The sequence below is a fragment of the Prionailurus viverrinus genome, chromosome C2 (genome assembly GCF_022837055.1).
Source record: "Prionailurus viverrinus isolate Anna chromosome C2, UM_Priviv_1.0, whole genome shotgun sequence".
NCBI classification, from domain to species: domain Eukaryota; kingdom Metazoa; phylum Chordata; class Mammalia; order Carnivora; family Felidae; genus Prionailurus; species Prionailurus viverrinus.
The window spans coordinates 86,169,808-86,191,487 of NC_062569.1; the positions used below are offsets into that span (position 1 = coordinate 86,169,808).

Genomic DNA, 21,680 nt, shown 5'->3' on the forward strand with positions numbered 1-21,680 from the left:
TTTAAGCCAGTTTCATCTAAAAAATAAAATTATTTTTATTTACAGAGAAAATCACATCTGCATTAACATTTAAATACAATGTTGAAATAATAGAGTGATTTATTTCCTTGATTTTAATTCAAGCTTTGACAAATAACCTAAAAAGTAATATGAAGTCTACTTTATTTACTACAGGAATTTCTTACTTTAACATATCAAAACATACTAAGTAAAAACAACTCCAGAACTGCTTCATATCATCTTAGTTAGAGGTTATTCAACAGGGAAAATGTAGGGATTTCAATGTTTTACATTCTTAATTCAAGTAAACATTATATGGTCCTTTGGGTTCAATCGTTGCTAAGATTAGAGACAAGAATAAAATTTTACTCCTCGTGACAATATTCTGCCCCATTTAAATGATACCACATATTAAACTCTAGTAGCTCCATGTGTGGGCAATTTCACTGGGCTTGTCATGGAAACTCCAAATACTTCTATAATTAACAGATACATTTCATTCAACAATTAACAGATACACTTCATTCAGAGTTGGAAACAGATGTCAGATGAACAGACACAAAAATCAATATTCAAAACAAAAAGAAAATCCTGTGTTCTCCTACTTATTAAAAACAATACCAATTTCACTCTCTCTGAAATCTTGCTACTAGCAAAGTCTCATGTTCTTGCCTAAATACCAAACACCACACACACACACACACACACACACACACACACACCTGGATTGAGTACTAAAGGGTTTAAAAATCTGACAATTTACTTCCAGAGAGAAAAAATTATTTTCTGTACTATGTTAAACTATTAAACCCAAATTAAGCAGAAGAAAGGAAATAATAAAGGTAAGACTGGAAGTCAACTACATAGAAAACAGAAACTCAACAGCCAAAACTCAATGAAAGCAAAAACTAGTTCTTTCAGAAGATCTATAAAGGTGATAAATCTCCCATCAAAGTGATCAAGAAAAAATCTTAAAACACAAATTTCAAATGTCAAGAAGGAGAAAGATGACATTACCACAGATTCTACAGCTATTAAAAAAGGATAATCAGGAGAATTGGGGAACAATTTTAGGCCTATAAATTCAATAGAGATGGGTTAATTCTTTGAAAGACAAAACTACCAAAGTTCACTCAATAAGAAATCAATAACCTAAACAGAAACAAAGAAATAGAATCTATAGTTAAAAACCTCCCATAGCCTATAAAGTTAAAGCTATATTTACATAAAACCTAGCAATCCCATTCCTAGGTATTTGCCCAAGAAAAAAGAAAACTTAGAGTTATACCAAAACCTGTATGCAAATGTTTATAGCAGTGTAATTCCTAAGTGCCTCAAACTAGAAACAATCTAAATGTCCTTGAAGAAGTAAGCTATGGTACATCACACAATAGAATACTACTCAGCAGTAAAAAGGAGCAACTATTAATACATACAACAACATAGATGAATTTCAATGGATTTTGCTAAGTAAAATAAGTCATATTCAAAAGGCTACAAGCTATATGATTTGATTTACAGGACACCCAGGAAAAGATATAACTATAGGGATGGAGAACAAATCAGTAATTACTAGTGGTAAGGGGTAGGAGGAAGGGTACTACAAAGGCATAACATAAGGCTATTTTTAGGGTTATTGGAACAGTCATGCATATAGATTGTGGTATGGAGATCCAACTGTATGCATGTGTCAAAATTCATAAAGCTAACTATATTAGTTAGTATCCTTCCAGAACTAGAACAAATGATCCTATTGTATGGAACCACAAAAGACCCAAAGAGCCAAAGTAATCTTGCAAAACAAAAACAAAAACAAACAAAAAACAGAAAACCAGAGGCATCATACTATACTACAAAGCTATAGTACTCAAAACAGTATGGTACTAGCATGGAAACAGACACCTAGATCATGGAACAGAATAAAGAGCCCAGAAATAACTTCACACTTACATAGTCAATTAATCTACGACAAAGGAGGCAAGAACATACAATGGGGAAAATACAGTCTCTTTAATACATGATTGGGAAAACTGGACAGCTACATGCAAAAGAATGAAACTGGACCACTTTCTTGCACCATACACAAAAATAAACTCAAAACAGATTAAAGACCTAAATGTGAGACCTGAAACCTTATGTATCCTAAAAGAATACATAGGCAGTAAATTCTTGGACATTGGCCTTAGTATTTTTCCTAATCTATCTCCCCAGGCAAGGGAAACAAAAGAAAAATAAACAATTGGGACTACATCAAACTAAAAAGGTTTTGCATGGTGAAAGAAACCATCAATAAAATAAAAAGGCAATATACTGAATGGGAGAAGATACTTGCAAATGATATATTTGATAAAGGGTTAATACCCCAAATATATAAAGAACTCATACACCAAACAATCTGATTTAAAAATTGGCAGAGGACTTGGGTAGGCTTTTTTCCAAAGAAAACATACAAATGGCCAAGAGACACATGAAAAGATGCTCAACATCATTTATCATCAGGGAAATGCAAATCAAAACCACAATGAGATATCACCTCACACAACTCAGAATGGCTAGTATCAAAAAGACAAAAAAGAGTAAGTGTTAGTGAGGATGTGGAGACAGGAGAATCCTCAATATCCCTCATGACCACATATGTAAAAATTCTTAATATGTAATAATGACATACAATAACAACATATAAAAAGAACAATATACCATGACAATTGGGATTTATTCTGGGAATGCAAGATGGATTTAACATTAAAAAGTCAATGAATAGGGGCGCCTGGGTGGCGCAGTCGGTTAAGCGTCCGACTTCAGCCAGGTCACGATCTCACGGTCCGTGAGTTCGAGCCCCGCGTCGGGCTCTGGGCTGATGGCTCAGAGCCTGGAGCCTGTTTCTGATTCTGTGTCTCCCTCTCTCTCTCTGCCCCTCCCCCGTTCATGCTCTGTCTCTCTCTGTCCCAAAAATAAATAAACGTTGAAAAAAAAAAAATTAAAAAAAAAAAAAGTCAATGAATATAATTTACCATGATAACAAACTAAAACAGAAAAACTGTATGAGCATCTTAATAGAGACCAAAAAGCATTTCACAAAATTCAACACCCATTCCTGATAAAAACTCTCAGGAATCCAGGAATAAAAGGGAACTTCCTCAAACTAATAAAGAGCACATACAAAAAATGTACAGCTAACATATTCGGTGGTGAAAGGCTTCTTAATGGCAACACTCAAGAACGAGGCAAGAATATCTGCTCTCATCACTTCTATTCAACATTCTACTAGAGATCCTAGCAAGGCAATCAAGCAAGAAAAATGAAAAAAGGGGGACATATTAGAACGGAAGAATACAAAGCTATCTTTATCTACAGATGATATGATTGAGATAATACTATGGAATTTACAGAAAAGTCCACCAGAACTAACAAGCATATTTAGCAAGGCCACAGGAACAAAGTCAATATACAAAAATCAGTGATATTTCTATATACCAGCAACAACTTAGCAAGTGAACTTTAAAAAGGCCTGGGTGGGTGGCTCAGTCGGTTAAGTGTCCAACTTTGGCTCAGGTCATGATCTTGCGGTTTGAGCTCAAGCCCCACGCTGGGCTCCCTGCTGTCAGCACGGAGCCCGCTTCAGATCCTCTGTCCCCCTCTCTCTGCCTCTCCCCTGCATACACTCTGTCTTTCAAAAATAAACACGACAAAAAAATATATCATTTACAGTAGCGTCAAAAAATAGGAAATGCTGGGGTACCCAGGTGGCCCAGTCAGTTAAGCATCGGACTCTTGATCTCAGCTCAGGTCATGATCTCATGGTTTGTGGGTTCAAGCCCCACATCAGGCTCTGTGCTCTCCCTCTCTCTCTGCCTCTACCCCACTCATGCTCACTCTCTCTCTCAAAATAAACAAATTAAAAAAAAAATTTAATAGGAAATGCTTAGGGATACATACGTAAGACTTGTACAGTGAAGACTACAAAACATTACCAAGAGAAATTAAGGAAAACTTAAGTAAATAGAGAAGGAGATATACTGTGTTCATGGATTCAAAGACTAATTATTAGTAAGATGTCCATTCTCACCAAATGGATCTATACATTCAATACAATCCCACTCCAAATCCCAGTAAGGCTTTCTGTAGAAGTTAAAAATTTGATTCTAAAATTTATATGAAAATGTAAAAGACCTAGAATAGCCAATTTGGAAAAAAAGGAAGAAAGCTGGAATACCTATACTACCTGATTTCAAGACTTACTATGAAAGCTACAGTAATTAAGGCTATTGTGGTATTAGAATAAAGACAGGCAAAAAGATCAATGAAATAAGACAGAGCCCAAAACTGACCCACACATTTTTTTAGACAAAAAGTACCAACGGTGCAGTACCAACTGGTGGTATAGTGGTGAACACAGCTGCCTTCAAAAAGGTGCCAATAGGGAAAAACCATTTTGAGCAAATGGTGTTACAACAAACAACTGAAGAACCATAGCCTGAAAAAAAAAAAAAAAGGAACTTTGACCCTTACCATGCAAACATATAGAAAAAGTAATGCAGAGTGGATCACAAATCTAAACATAAACTAGGCAAACATTTCTTGGTAGAATACAAAAAGAAAACATAAAAGAAAAAAGTCAATAAACTGATTTAATCAAAATTAAAAGCTATAGCTTTTCAGAAGATACTCATAAAAATGGAAAAGACAAGCCAAAGCCTCAGAGAAAGTATCTGCAAAACATTTATCTGGCAAAAGACATTTCTGGAATACAGAAAGAACTCTTATAACTAAGTAATAATAAGATAAGCAATCCAAAAAAGTTTAATGGGCAAAAGAGCTGACATTTCACCAAAGAAGATACATTGACAGAAAAACACACAAAAACACACTGAGCATCATTAACTAGTAAGAAAATACAAATTAGGGGCACCTGGGTGGATCAGTCAGTTGGGCCTCCAACTCTTGATTCTGGCTCAAGTCATGATCTCACAGTTTGTTAGATTAAGCCCCACATTGTGCTCTGTGCTAAAAGCACAGAGCCTGCTTGGGATTCTCTCTCTGCCCTTCCCTTGCTCGCACGCACTCTCTCAAAATAAATAAACTTTAAAAAAAACTCCCTATCTTGGAATTGGATCTCTCTCAAAATAAATAAACTTAAAAAAAAAAAAACAAAAAATACAAATTAAAACCATGATGAATTTAAAAAGAGTGGCCATACCAAGTGTTGTTGATCATGTGAAGCATCTAGAACTCTTGTACATGGCTGCTGTAAAATGATACAGTCAACTTTGGAAAATAATTTCTAAATTTTGGGAGGTTTTCTTGAATTTCTTTGAAGAAGTTAAATATTTTTAGAAATTTAAAGGTTATGGGTAGTCTGTACTGTAACTATTCAGTAAGTCTAAGAGTATCTGAAAATAAAGATTTTTAAAAATTTTTAGAAATATATGAATATTAACATTATTATTATTATAAACAGTAAGTTCTTTTTTCTTTCCTTAATTTTCTTTGCAATATTTTATAGTCTTCACTATACACACAGTTTTGTAAAAAGTTAAATATAATCCTACCTTATGTATGAACTAGCCACTCCTGGCTATTCACACAAGAGAAATAAATGCATATACGTATACAAACTTTTACATATATTTTTGTAAGCAACTTTATTTGTAATAGCCAAAACCCAGAAACAACTCAAATGTTCATTGTGGTGGCTTTAAAATATGTCCACAAATTCTTTGACACTCCTCCCTTCAAAAATGGGGCCTGATCACCTTGAGAGCAGGCTGGTCATAGCGACTTACTTCTAACAAATGGTAATATGGAGGACGTGACAATGTATGCCTTCTAAGACTAAGTCATGAAAAGCAATGTAGCTTTTTCTTTGCCCTTGCTCTTGTGCTCTTGGATCCCCTGTTTGGGGAGTAACCAAATTCCATGTACTAAGGACACTCAAGCAGCCGAGGGACAAGGCTCCCTGGCAAGGAACTGAGGCCTGGATCCAACAGCCACACACACTTCCTATCTCGGAATTGGATCCTCCAGCCCCAGTAAAGCTTTCAACTGACTGTGGCCCAGCCAATATCTTAATAGCAATCTCATACAAGACTCTGAGCCAGAGCCACCCAGCTAAGTCTAAAGTCTAAAAACTCCTGGCCCAGAAACCAGATAATGTTTATTGTTTTAAGCCACTATCTTTTGGGGTAATCCACTCTATGGTAATAGATAACTAATACATCCATCAACAGGTGAATGGATAAACAAATTATGATATATCCATACAATGCAATACTATTAAGCAATAAAAAAGGAACGAATTATTGTTTTTCTTTTTTTAATATTTATTTTTTTGGGGGAGAGCATAAGTAGGGGAGGGGCAGAGAGAGGGACAGAGGATTCAAAGTGGACTCCACGCTGACAGGCTGACAGCAGAGAGCCAAAGTGGGGCTCAAACTCACAAACTGCGAGATCATGACCTGAGCCGAAGTCAGATGCTCAACCGACTGGGCCACCCAGATGCCCCTGGAAAGAATTATTGTTAAACACAACACAATTGAGTCTCAAAATAATTACACTGATTCAATTTACATGTAAGTATAGAAAATCGAAACTAACCAATAATGACAGAAAGCAGATCGGTGAATGTCCAGAAATAAGAAGGCAGCAAATAGAATTACAAAGTAGCAAAGGAAAACTTTTGGGGTGTAACTGTTATGTTCATTAAATTAATTAAGGTGACAGTTTTATTCAGGTTTACATACGTCAACGCTCACCAAATTGTATGCTTTGATATGCTGTTTATACCAATTATCCCTCAGTAACGTTTAAAAATAAGTATATTCCAGAGAGAAGAACACAATGTTTTCCTGTGTAGTGTTTCATTGTTTTAAAACTATACAAACATTACGTAGTATCTACATCCTCCAAGATAAAACATTACCTAAACTAAATTTTATATACGTTTGACTAGAATAGGAAGTACTTTAGGAATTGCCAATAATCGAGGCTACGCATTTTCAACACTTCGATTGCAGTGAAAATAATATTGTTAATGCAAAAGCAACTGAGTAAAAAGCTGTCTCCTAGTTGCCAATCTCAAGCCATCCAGCCACAGAACAGCTCGCTAACACTTTTCTGTGGTGAACCGCTGCACAGAACTGCCTCATTTAGTCTCATTTCCTAAGTCACTAATCTATACTCTGCTTGAGAGAGAATTCACATCCTTTCTTTTCATATGCTGCAAGTAAAAAGCTATAGAAGACTTGAAAGAAACAGGGACTAAAGTAAAAGTAGCCTTGTCAGGACCAATCTCAAGTAGCACTGGTACCTAGAAGCCAGGTACCAAATGAAGTCTGCAAGACTCTTTCCTTAAGTTTGATTTGATTTCCCCATTTTCCTTGTGTTGCGTTCTACTATCTTCACTAGTTGAGGATTCTGATCCAGATCTTATCCAAAGTGTCCAGTGACCACCCAAAAACTTTACCTAGGTTTTAGACCAAAAAAACTGTTTTACCCTTGGAATTAAGTATATCTCAGGTCTTCTGTTTCTACACCAGAAAACGTGGAATAGTATAATAAAACCACAATGACAGACTCGGGGGGGGGGGGGGTACCAACACAAAAGCTAAGGTTCAGTTCCATCTCTAAAATTAGTATTATTCCTACCAACATATACCTAATAATCAACAATATGTCATTTGACCTATGCGTGTGCTAATTACAAAAGGATCTGACTTAAGTGCACAGATAATGGTTGTTTTAAACCAATGGCTTACACTCAGGTTATCCCCCATTCATGTCTGGACACAGTTAAAGCAACACTATCTCAGCTGTTTTCAGAAAACGATGAAAACTGAGATGCAGTTTACATATGGCAAACAGTACTCTACAAAGTTTAGTACAAGATAGGCTACACATCCACAGTTGGCACTGAAGATTTTCCAGTTCTTACCATTTAGGCCCCATTGGCTCAAAGCATAAATTTTGTAGTTTAAAGTCTTTGTCGCCCATTTAAATATTATTCAGCTACCACAGCATTCTCTTCTATGATTCCTTCCATAGGACATAATCATCCCTCTCCTTTCCAAAATCTATAGAAGGGTACAGGGCTATGGCTGTGAACTCCCTGAATCTTTTATTTAGTTAAGCTCATTAGGCCTGTAATAAATAGGTCAATAACAAATCAAGAGGACTCTTCTTTGCTATCGTCAGGAACAGAGCCCAATATGCAAATTATTGTTTATTATGTATTCCTCTTTTTCTATATTCTTTGCCTGTCCTAGCCTATCCATTTCTCTAAATTCTTCTTTCTCCCTTTCTCGAGTCCTCTACAGCAGTGGTTCTTCACTAGCTTTAGTGTGAAAATCACCTGCAAAGCTAACAGAAACTACCAAGGTCCAAGCTTGTTAAAGAAAGATAAAATCCTTCTGTATTTTTATTACATTTGCTAGGTGATTCCATTACTTAGAGATTGAGACAGGCTGCTCTAACCTAGGGGTTCTTACACTGGTTGCACATTAGAATAACCTGGGGAACTTTTAAATACCCTGATGCTGAGATAATTAGAAACACTGGTGAGACTCAGGAATCAGCACATTTTAAGCTCCCCAGGTGTGAACCAAAATTACTCGTATCACCTGGGTGCTTGTTAGAAAAGAATTTCCAAAACCAGGCCAGACTTACAGAATCAGAGTCTGCGTTTACTAAGAATTCCAAGTAGCTTATTTGGAAGAAGCAATACACTGCTTCTCAAACTGGGCTGAACTCTGGAATGACCTGGGGACCTTTGAAAATTACTGATGCCTACTCCCAGAGACTCTGATTTTAACTAGTCTGGGTTACAGCCTTGGTTCATCCACTACCACTCCACTGATAAGAATTCAAGGTAGCTAAAATCACTAAATCACTTTCACTAAAGCAGAAAGAGGCCTCTCTTCAGTGGGTGTCACGACACATACAGTCCTGGGAACTGGGCAAAAATAAAGTAGTCCTTTAGTGCACAGGTCAGCACATTTTTCTGTAAAGGACTAGACAGTATTTTAGGTTTGTGAGCCATGTGGTCCCTGTCACAACTACTCTGTTGTTGTAGTGCAAAAGCAGCCATAGACAATACAGAAACAAATGAATATGTGTTCCAATGAAACTTTATATGCAAAGCAGGGGAGGGATGGGTTAGATTTGGCCTTCAAGCCAAAGTCTGCCAACCCCTGCTCTAGAACAGTGGTTCTCAAACTTTAGAGTACCTTAGAACTGCCTAGAAGGCTTTGTTCAAACACAGATTGCTGGCTCCTGGCCTCAGAGTTCCTGATTCAGTAGATCTGGGTAAACTCTGAGAAGCTGAAGTTCTAACAACTCCCGGGGTGATGCTGATGCTATTGGTCCATGGGCCACAATTTGAGAACCGCTGGGTTATTTTTTTTTTTTAATGTTTATTTATTTTTGAGAGAAAAAGAAAGAGAGCGAGTGCGGGCTCACGTGCACATGAGTGGGGGAGGGACAGAGAGAGGGAGACAGAGAATCCCAAGCAGGCTCCCTGCTATCAACGCAAAGCCCAATGCAGGGTTCAATATCACAAACCACGAGATCATGAGCTGAGCTGAAATCCAAGAGTCAGATGTTTAACCAACTGAGCCACCCAGGAGCCCCGAGAATCACTGATTTAAAGTAGTGGTTCTCAAACTTCACTACATGTCAGAATCACCTAAAGAAATTTTTTAAATTCTGATGCTATACTCCAGATGACATAAATCAAAATCTCTTTCTACTGTAAAGGCTCCTAACACTTATGGCACACATTATTGGTGTGTTGAAAGATACAGTAGACTGTTTATATAGAGGGCCACCAATAATTCCTCTCATCACTCCATGTGCATGGTACTCTCCCACCAAGAGGTAGAGTTTATTACCCTTTACCTTAAATCTGGCATAGCCCTGTATCTTGCTTTGATCAAAAGAATGTAGCAAAAGTGATCCTATGTGACTTCCAGGCCAAGCCCATAAGAAGTCTTAACACCTACTGATTTCACTCACTTGAAAGCCAGCTATCACATTAAGAAGACTGACTACCTGGGGCACCTGTGTGGCTCAGTCAGTTGAGCGACAGACTCTTGATTTCAGCTCAGGTCATGATCCCAGGGTTGTGGCATTGATTGAGGCCCACATCAGGGTAAATGCCGAGTGAGGAGCCTTGGGATATTCTCTCTCTCTCTCTCTCTCTCTCTCTCTCTCTCTCTCTCTCTCCCTCTCTCTCTCTCTCCCTCTCTCTCTCCCTCCCTCCCCCCCACCCCCATCTGCCCATCTCTCCTAGTCATGCTCTCTCTTCTAAAATAAAAAAAAAATTTAAGTCTGACTACCCTCCTGTAGAGAGACCACATTATAAGAGTGAAGTCCTAGAGAATGACGGACTCCAAAGGGCAGGAGAAACCTGGCCAACCTCACCCATTCTAGCCACCCCAGCTGAGGCACCAGAAAAATTGGATCCTCCAGCCATATACAAGCCACTCAGCCAACACCAACTGGAGTAGAGACTAGCTGGCCTCCCCAAACCCTGACCAAACACATGATAATTGTTGTTTTAAGTCACTAAATTTTGGGGTGGTTGTTAAACAGAGATAAATAAGATGTCAACAGTCATACAGAAGATATTAGTGTCGTGTTTATGTAAGTTTTTACAGTGATTTAAGAAGTTGTAAACTATTTGGTACAACCATTCCGAAATTAACAACTGCTGGGGTGCCTGTGTGGCTCAGTAGGTTAAGCATCCAAATCTTCTGACTCTTGATTTCGGCCCAGGTCATAATCTTGTGGTTTGTGGTTTCAAACCCCAAGTCCGGCTCTGAGCTGACAGTGCAGAGCTTGCCTGGGATTCTCTCTCTCTCTGCTCTGCTCACTCTCTCTCTTTCTCTCTCTCTCAAAATAAACAAACTTAAAACATTTTAATTAAAAAAGAAATTAACTGCTAAAATGAATCTTTTCTGCTAAAATTATATTTTAATACTATTTGTCTGACTTGCTCTATAAAGTATTTAAATGCAGTAATTATTGCTTTGACAAAACTATATAATGTTCCCCCTGGCATTACCATTTGAATCACCCAAAACTACTGCAGTCACAATTTGTTTGTCATCACTTCTTCGCTTAGTACCCGTTGTCAAATATTTCATCTTTCTTTGGCTCTTTCACAAATTTTTGCTATTAATTTGTTCTTACTTTTCACATTTCTTCTACTAATAAGATACATATGGTTGTTTTGTTAGCATCATCATTTCTTAAGAGGTGTTCCTACTGGAATGCAATTGGAGGCACCTGGGTGGCTCAGTCAGTTAAGCGTCCGACTTCAGCTCAGGTCATGATCTCACCGTTCATGAGTTCAAGACCTGCGTCGGGCTCTATGCTGACAGCTCAGAGCCTGGAGCCTGCTTCGAATTCTGTGTCTCCCTCTTTCACTGCCCCTCCCCTGTTCACACTCTGTCCTCCCTCTCTCTCTCTCAAAACTAAACATTAAAAAAAAAAAAAAGAACGCAACTGATTCTTTTTGATTCTTACACTTTTCAGTAGTTATTTATTATTGGCTTTTGATGTTAATTAGCCAAATTCTGATTCTTGATGAAATTTTGCTGTTTTATCTTTAATTATTAAAAAAATTTATTTCTGGGAATGCAAGCTGGTGCAGCCACTCTGGAAAACAGTATGGAGGTTCCTCAAAAAAGTAAAAATAGAACTACCCAACAACCAGCAATTGCACTACTAGGCATTTATCCACAGGATACAGGTGTGCTGCTTCAAAGGGACACATGCACCTCAGTGTTTATAGCAGCACTATCAACAATAGCCAAAGAATGGAAAGAGCCCAAAAATGTCCATCGATGGATGAATGGATAAAGAAGATGTGGTATATATATACAATGGAGTATTACTCAGCAATCATAAAGAATGAAATCTTGCCAGTTCCAACTATGTAGATGGAACTGGAGGCTATTATGCTAAGTGAAATTAGAGAAAGACAAATATCATATGACTTCACTCATATGAGGACTTTAAGAGAAAAAACAGATGAACATAAGGGAAGGGAAACAATAATAATATAAAAACAGGGAGGGGGACAAAACATAAAGGACTCATAAATATGGAGAACAAACAGAGGGTTACTGAAAGGGGGGTGGGCTAAATGGGTAAGGGGCACTAAGGAATCTACTCCTGAAATCATTGTTGCACTATATGCTAACTAATTTGGATGTAAATTAAAAAATAAAATAAAATTAAAAAATATTTTGGTGTATCTTCCATAAAATAAATGTATTTGACTCAAAGGACTATCTTTAAAAAAATAAAATAAAAAACAAAAAAAATTTATTTCTGAAGATGAAATTAAATGTACATAATCTATTGTGATAAGCACTGGGTGTTCCATGTAAGTGATGAACCACTAAATTTTACTCCTGAAACTTACATTACATTATATGTTAACTAACTGGAATTTAAATAAAAACTCAAGGGCACCTGGGTGGCTCAGCTGTGAAGCATCTGACTTCAGCTCAGGTCATGATCTCATGATTCATGAGTTAGAGTCCCACATCAGGTGAGCCCAAGCCCCACTTTGGGTGAGCCCATCTCTCTCTCTCTCTCTCTCTCTCTCTCTCGCTCGCTCGCTCGCTCACTTTCATCCTCTTTCTCTCTCTCTCTCTCAAAAACAAAAACTTGAAACCAATATAAATAAATAAATGCACATAATCATTTAAATGGGACTGTAGGCATTTGCTGATTTCAAAAAACATTTTGAAAATTTTATTTTGTGATCATACATAAGAGTAACATTTATTGAATTAACTACAACGAATTAGTATTTCCTATTTATGAAATGTTTCATTTTATTATCTTTCAATATTTATTTTAAAACATTTTAAGTATGCAGAAAATTATACACACATCAATTTCTGAACCTTAAGACGTATGTTTCATTTTCGTACTTAAATACATTTGCTTTCTACTGATTGTTGTTTCCCCACCATAATGGACAAATTTTTCATTAAGTACTGCCAGAAAGTCGTTACATTCAGAGTACAATCACAGTGGTCCAAATTCTCTTCTTTGACCTATCTTTTTGTATCAAAGTTACTAAATGAAGCTATAAATAACTATGAAGTTATTAAATGAAGCAAATCATACAGGACTTCAACATGAAATGTCAATTTCATACAGAAAAAGATCTGTACTCTAAACTTCTGCAAACACAAAATAAGAAAAAAAGTTCTCGGGGCTCCTGGGTGGCTCAGTCAGTTAAGTGTCCAACTTTGGCTCAGGTCATGATCTCACAGTTTGTGGGTTTGGGTCCTGCATCAGGCTCTCTGATAACAGCTTGGAGCCTGAAGCCTGCTTTGGATTCTGTGTCTCCCTCTCTGCCCCTCATCTACTAGTGCTCTCTCAAAAATGAAAAACATTAAAAAAAATTTTTTTAAGTAAAATTCAGGAAGTTTAGGAGGAATAAATCTCAACTTATGGATTTAATACTAGCTATTGACTTCAAGATATGACTAAAGTAACATTCTGCTATCTGATTAATTTATTTCAAGCAACGCTTAATATTTCTGACCATTCACATACACTGACAAACTGTGGATTCGCTGTATTGGAATGGAGAGGCTGAGAATGAGTCACTAGGGAGTCAGTGCTATAATCTAGATCCACAAAGACAATTATTAGAAGTGAATTAAAGGAAGAAAAAAGTAGGAAGACCAACTTCTGTGTATACCTGCAGAAAAGGTTTATCATGTTTTTATTCAAAATCTATTCAGTTTATCTCAGAAAATTTAAGCATTACTTTTGTCAATGAAAGAAAAAAAGGATAAAAAATGAATGACTGCTCCTTTAAAGTACAACTTAAAGAGACAGAATTATCTAAATTCTAATTACACGGGATAAAGAAGCTCCTGCCAATCAGGAGGAAAGAGTAATAACCAAGCTCCTGTCAATCAGGAGGAAAGGGCAATAAATACTCACCTGCTTTTCACTAATATGACTACTTATGCAGACAACGTTCTTATCAATGACAATGACCAAGAATTTGAAAAGATCAACAATTTTAAAATCTTGACCAGGAATTGCTTGAAATCATTTCATGATAAGACCTATTTTGAGAAAAAGTTATGTTCATGGAAACTAGCTCAAGTTTCTCATTAAAATACTTTTTAGATATTTAGAAGTATTGTACTCCTTCAATATGTAATATCTCCCCCAATAGTATGTTTTATTTTAACATAATTCTATTAAAAAGAAATGATTTATTTATTAAATACTTATTTTAACATAATTCCATTTTAAACTTTTAAAAATTTTCCACCAACACCCAGATAGGACATGACATTTTCATGAAACCATCCACTGAGTGAATGAGTGGACAGCTGTAATATGGAAAATCAAACTCAGAAAAAAATAAAACAAAAAGGGTTATGCATTTTATAGAATTTATGCAGCAATTCAACCTTAAAGCTTCATTCAGCAAAAATAGTAATCAAATAAAAATTCCAACTTCCTTACACCAACAGCAAATTAGAATCCAAAAGAGTCATCAGTGAAGTTACAGAAATCTCTATGTTCCAGAAAAGTCAGTGTTCAAGCCAACTCCAGTATGTAATAGAATGCAGCACGCCTGACCATTCCATTTAAAAATTTTAAAAATCAGCATGCCTGACCTGCTCTGAAAAAGCCATGAGTTGATGCCTTATAAAGACGTATGGGTTAGAGAACAACCCTAGGAAATTCTATAGGGAATAAGGGACAATAATATACATTCTTACAGAAGAAATAAATCACAAAAGAATCCAAATAATTTTTAAATGACCAGATAAACTAATCCCAATCTATGTTTAATCTTGGCTAAAAACCCAAATGGCTCTATTATTTTAAACCTTTATTTAAACCCATTTATTAAGTTATTCATAAATGACATCTGCAGAATATCCAGCTTTTTACTGTGACACAAACAGATACACCAAAATCTAAGTATTACAAAATCTGCTACAGAATTTAACCAGATTGCCGCGTTTATTACATTTTAGAAAGCAGTTTGTCTTGTCCTATAAAGCCTCCTTTGCCCTGTAATGCTATGTAATTAAAATTTCATTGTAGAAAATGCTACTAAAATAAAGCATTTTATGTAACTAGGCTTTTCCCACATTTTAACAAATGGCTCTGAGATCATATTTAAATCTTATAATAAATAATGCTGTGTAATCATAGAATGTTTATAACTAAAAGTCATTTAGTAAAACCCATTCATTTTACAAAGGAGGAGCACAAAGCTTAGTAAAATCAAATGACCTCCCCAGGAAAAGAATTATGCAAGTACTAGGGATGTAACAGTAAACAAGAGATCTGTCATCCCTGGTCATATTTTAGCTAAAGCAAAGTATGCAGTATTATGATGAAGGAAGAATCTTTGCCTCCAATATAAGAATTCTGATTCAAGTACACACGAGTCACTCCTACTGGGAAAAATTTAAAGTATTTGTTAACAAGAAACAAAAAGGCCAGGTAAAGCACACAACATAGCAACTATAAAAGGAAAGGAAATTAAAAGGTAGTAAGCAAGGTCTTACAATTCCATACTTCTATCTATTAGGAAAATTTCTGAGATGCTAAAAAAAATATGGGATAAAATTAGAAAGGCACTGGACATCTCGATATAGTATAAAACAAAGAGTTCTCTATAGATACATGTATAGTATATATATCAACACACACAAGCTCACCAACCTACAGCCTTAAGTCCTCTATGCAGACAGGCAGGCAAAGAGTAATCTCCTATCGGTTTGCAAAGCATCTTTTTAAAGCAACATAAATTTTAGTGAAAATAGAGATCCTGAAGTTTTCAAGTGCCAGAAACAATAAAAGAAAAATGTTTAAAACATTAAATACTTTTAATTATCTATTTGGTATGTGCTGTCACTGATTTAACAAATTTTTTTCATTTAATGACTATAAAAAAAAACACTTAAGAATTTTCTTAAGTTCATAACCTTGGTCTCCTTAACTCTGCAAAAGTACTTTCTACCAGGAATCTTCTAGGTGGTAGTAGCAGAAATGAATATAACACAGTGCCTGCAGTCATGGAAATTAGACAATAAACTAAGTACATACATACATTTAAGAATCAGATGATATATGTGTATATTGTGTGTGCGTGTGCCTGTGTGTGTGTGTAAAAGTCAGAGTAAGGTAACCTAAGTGATGACAGGGTGGTCAAGGAAGGCTTATCTGAGAGGTAGTGACCTAAATAAAGTGAGGGAGATGTGTAGAAAGAGAAAGAATACTTTAAGGAAAATAGCCACACATGGATATGAACAAAGAGCATTCTGCACAGAATAGATAGCAAGTGCAAGGGCCCTAAGATGAGAATTACTTTGATATGTTAAAGAACAACAAAGAGTCCATGTGGCTACAGCCAGGCAGAAAACAGAGATGAGATCAGGGAGTTATCAGCAGAAGTCTGGTCATAGGGCTGGGGTATGCCATGTTTGGGTTTTATTCTGAGTGTGACGGGAAGCTACAATAGTGGAATGCTGTAAATTAATTTATGTTTTTAAGTTCTTTCTGGCTCCTGTGTACAGAACTCATTGTAGAAGGGCAAGAAGAGAAGCAGAAACACAAGTTGGAAGGCTATGATATAATCCTAAACAAGAGGTGGTAGTATTGTAGACTTGGAGGTGGCAGAGAAACTACTGTTAGTTGGATTTGGGGTGTAATTTTGCTAATATGTTGGACATGGAGAATATGGAAAAAAGAAAAGTCATATAAAAAGCTTTAATGAAAAAACTCATTAAGCTGCATAATAATTTGCCTGCCAAAAATGTTTTGAAATTATAAGCTTTACGGCTGATGTGTTGGTTAATTGTTGGCTTTCACCACCACATCACCCTTTCATGGGCTCCTCCTCTGTATTGCCAGATGCTAGAAATCTGCAAAGTATATTTCCTAGGCCTCCTTGCAAACAGAGAGGTTAGGTTCTGCCAATGTAAGCCAATGACAGCAGGACATAGAGGAAGCCACGGTTTTTTCTGCTTCTGTTCCGACATAGCCATCAGTGAGCATCTGTGAGCCACACCAACTTTGAGCAGCCATCTATGACCAATCTGGGCAGTTTCAGTGGGACTACAGGCTCCTTGGCTCTGCAGCAACCACGGAAGGCAAGCTCCTGGCTTCCTGGCCAGGTTACATTGGCTGTATTCTCAACAGTGCAATACTTAGGAGCTCTGGGGAACAGTTTCCCATTTCCTCCAGCCCCAGGGGCAATAGCTACTTCCCATATTTACTAATCTCTAGATGGCACCACCTTAACTCTTTTTATTCCTCCAGCCCTTCCAACACTTTTGTAACCAATTCACTGTATTAAAATCTTTCTGTCAGAAATATCCTAAGTGGCTTGTTTTCCTGAACGTATGCCAACTGATATAGTAAAGAAAGAAGCGTCACTCTCCAGAGTCAACTTTCACATATTGTTGTTCCTCGCAACACTCTTACATATAGGCATAGCAAATTCTATTATTCCCTTCATATAAAGCAACAAACTGAAAACTGAAAGTGATTATTAAAATACTTTGAAGATTTGTTGACAAGAAATCTACCAATACACATTTAAACAATTTATTTGCCAAGTGTTTATCTTAACCATAAATTTTCACATTTAAAGTTATAACAAAGAGCCAAGGTATTCTTATGTAAAGTAATAATGCAAGACTTACTGATTTAAAGAAAATACCAGAAATAAGACTGTTACAAAAGATAATATATTATGGAGAAAACGTTTAACTTTTTATGTTAATTTCAATCAATAGCTTTTATCCCCCCAAAATTAGTTCTTACTATATTACATTTTTCAGGGAGTTTAAATCCAAATGATCACTTGATTTAAAAACAAATCAAACATACTATATACTGGCATCTAAATCCTCTAGAAGGTAGAAAGAGAATAAGAAGACATTAAGAAAACAAATTGGTGCAAAATATTAGAGATAAAACCATAAAATGCTAAGAAGAGGGGTGCCAGGCTGGCTCAGTCAATGGAGCATGCAACTCTTCAACTTGGGGTTATAAGTTTGAGCCCCATGATGTGTGTAGAGATTACTTTTTAAAAAACTAAAAAAACCTCTTAGAAGAAAACAAAGGGATAAATCTTCATGATCCGGGATTTAGCGATGGATTTTTGGATATGACTCCAAAAGCAGGAGCAACAAAAAAAATAAACTGAATTTCATCAAAATTAACTTTTGTGCATCAGAGGATATTATCAAGAAACTGAAAAGACAACCTATACAGAATGGGAGAAAATATTTACATATTTATCTGATAAGAATATCCAAAATATACAAAGAATTCAATTTTTAAAATTCCAATTTAAAAACAGGCAAAGGACTCAAATGGCCACAATGGTAACAATGGCAGAAAATACACAATGGCCAATAAACACATGAAAACATGCTCAACTGTATTAAGCATCGGAGAAGTGCAGATCAAAACCACAGTGAGACACTACTTCACACCTACTAGGACAGCTATGATCCAAAACATGGAAAATAATAAACGTTGACAAGGATGTGAAAAACCAGAACACTCACACATTGCTGCTGGAAGTGTAAAATGGTGCAGGCTCTGTGAAAAACAGTTCAGCGTTTCCTTAAGAAGGAAGTAGTATAGAAGTATCATATGCACCAGTAATTCCATACCTGGATCTATACTCAAAAGAACTGAAATCCGGAAATGAAGCAATATTGTACATGCTAATTTCAGAACAGCTAAAATTTGAAGTACAATTAAAATAAATATCACCAGATAACTTTATCCTTAATTTAACCAAAAAAACCCAAAAAGTAAGAAAATCAAATAAACTAAGAACCAAAAACTGGCAGATTTTTATAAAGAGTATGTGTTGATAATTTTGAAGCACCAAATAATTATATGACAGTCATATATGTTAAGCTTTTTAAAATTTTTTAAGAAGCACATAACACAAAAATTAACTCAAAATAGATTAAAGACTTGAAAATAAGACCAGAACCTTCTGTATTGCCAGGTGCTAGAATAAAACTCCTAGAAGAAAACACAGGCAGTAACCTCCTTGACATCAGTCCTGGCAATGATTTTTTCGATACCAAAACAAAGGCAACAAAAGGAAAAATAAACAAGTGGGACTACATCAAACTAAAAAGTCTCTGCACTGCAAAGGAAACCAACAACAAAGTGAAAAAGCAACTACTGAATGGCAGAAAATATTTGCAAATCATATATTTGATAAGGGGTTAATATCAGGAAGGAAGGAAGGAAGGAAGGAAGAAAGGAAGGAAGGACCTCATACAGCTCAATAGGAAAAAAAAAATCCGATTAAAAAATGGGCATATGGTCTGAACACACGTTTCCAAAGAAAACATACAACTGGCTAACAAATACATGAAAAGATGTTCTACACCACTAATCATCAGGGAAATGTAAATCAAAATGCAATGAGACATCACCTCATACCTGTTAGAATGGCTATTATCAAACAGACAAGAAAAAAAAAAAAAAAACCCAAAAGGACTAGAAATAAATGTTGGCAAGGACACAGAGAAAAGGAAACACTTGTACACTGTTGGTGCCAATGCAAATTGGTGCAGCCACTGTGGAAAACAGTATGGAAATTCCTCAAAAAATTAAAATTAGAACTACCATATGATCCAGCAATTCCACTTCTACGTATGATCAGAAAAAGTGAAAGATATATGCACCTCCATGTTCACTGCAGCATTATTTACAATAGTCAAGATATGGAAACACCCTAAATATCCATCAATGGATGAGTGGATAAAGATGTAATACACATACACATGCACACGCGCGCACACACACACACACACATACACACACTGAAATACTACTCATCTATAAAAAATAATGAACTCCTGACATTTGCAACAACACAGATGGATATTGCAGGCATTATGCTAAGCAAAATAAGTCAGACAGAAAAAGAAAAATAGTGTCTGCATTCAGACGTAAAATTTTAAAAATAAGGGTGTCTGGGTGGCTCAGTCATTTAAGCATCCGACTCTTGATTTCAGCTCAGGTCATGATCAAGTAGTGAGATCAAGCCCCACGTCAGGCTCCACACTGAGCGCAGAGCCTGCTAAGGTTTTCTCTCTCTCCCTCTGCCCCTGTCCTGCTCCCACTCTCTCTCTAAAAAAAAAGAAAAGAAACAAGAAAAAAATCTTTGAAAAATAACAACAACAACAAAAAATGAGATCAAGCATATAGAGAACAGACTGATGGCTGCCTGAGGCAGGGGTAGCAGGTGAAAGGGTTCAAAGCGTGTAAATTTCTATAAAATATTCAATGAATATGTTGTAGGGAGGTAACAAACAGCATGACTACAGTTAATAATACTGTACTGCATATTTGAAAGTAGGTAGGAGAGTGAGTCTTAAAAATTCTCATCACAAGAAAAATAAATTTTAACTATGTACTGGTACACGTGTTAACTGAACTTACTGCAGTAATCATTTTGTAGTATATACAAATACAGAATCGTTACTTGGAATCGCTGTATACATAAAACTAACATAATGTCAATTATATCTCAATAAAAATTAAAAAAAAAAGAATGTATAACTCATAAGCTACCATGTTTTCAGTAAAGTTTTACAAAATTTATAAAGGAATTTCTTGACATTCTAAAAGTATCCCTCATTCTTGAAGGCTAAATGCCCTCATCTTAAAGACACATATAAATTGCCCAAAGAATACAGCAGTCTTTAATACTGGCAACTGATAAGACAAAGAGGATATATTTGTAAGTATTTAAAAGAAATAGCTAAATTTAGAATGATGACTTTTACTTCGTCATTCTTAAAATAATTCCTTAAGAACTCCCAAAGGCACAACTTAAACAAAAAAATAGCTCTTATGGGTATATATTTCAGTGATATTAAGTTCACCTTACTAGAACGAGAAATAAAATCTCTCTCTGTCTCATACACACACACATGTTAGATCCACCCAACTAAAAGCTGACAATTTAAAGTTATTGAATTACAACTTAAGTACTTTTGTAAAATACTGCCACTCAAGGAATATACTAAATATTAACATGGTCATAGTAACACCTACTTGCTGACACTTACTGTGTGAAAATTTATCATTTCTTGAAGACTGTCAGAAAACTTGGTTAAACTTGTCTATGAAAGAAACCAAAAGAAAACCAAGTCATTTAAAAGCCACTAAAATAGGTCACAAAAATGTTACTTCAGCATTTCTGACAGAAAGATCAAGTTACATTGTAAACAATGACATTTACTTGCAAGGGCAATTTCATGGCATTGCCTCATGGGCATACTCTGCAAAGAGGACAAGTCTACATGTGGTGAGTGACATAAAACCCCAGAACAGTCAAAGAATTAATATTGTCATATCAGTAGGAGTATGCTAACGAATAGTAATGGCACATATAAACCTAAAGGTAAAATTGAGTGTATCAAGACTGCACATTTAGACATCCCGGAGTCAAATAATCATGAAAGCACATCCATTACCTAACCAGGTATTATTCCTCCTGGAAGAAATAACATAATACCACAGAGTACAGCAAGGGTCTAAGTTAACCAAGCATAGCGAGCTGACAAGAACTTTCCTATACAGCCCCATACATACAGTTAAATACTATTCTTAAGGTTTAATGC

General features: G+C 36.0%; 1 protein-coding gene across 1 annotated transcript in view; it reads right to left on the reverse strand.

The window, feature by feature from the left end:
- The window catches only part of ACAP2 (ArfGAP with coiled-coil, ankyrin repeat and PH domains 2), a 155,315-nt gene that overhangs the window by 64,485 nt on the left and 69,150 nt on the right, over positions 1–21,680 (reverse strand). Inside the window, exon 4 of the mRNA XM_047874639.1 lies at positions 21,126–21,179. Coding sequence (XP_047730595.1) covers positions 21,126–21,179 — 54 coding nt within the window. The remainder of the gene's footprint in view (positions 1–21,125; positions 21,180–21,680) is intronic.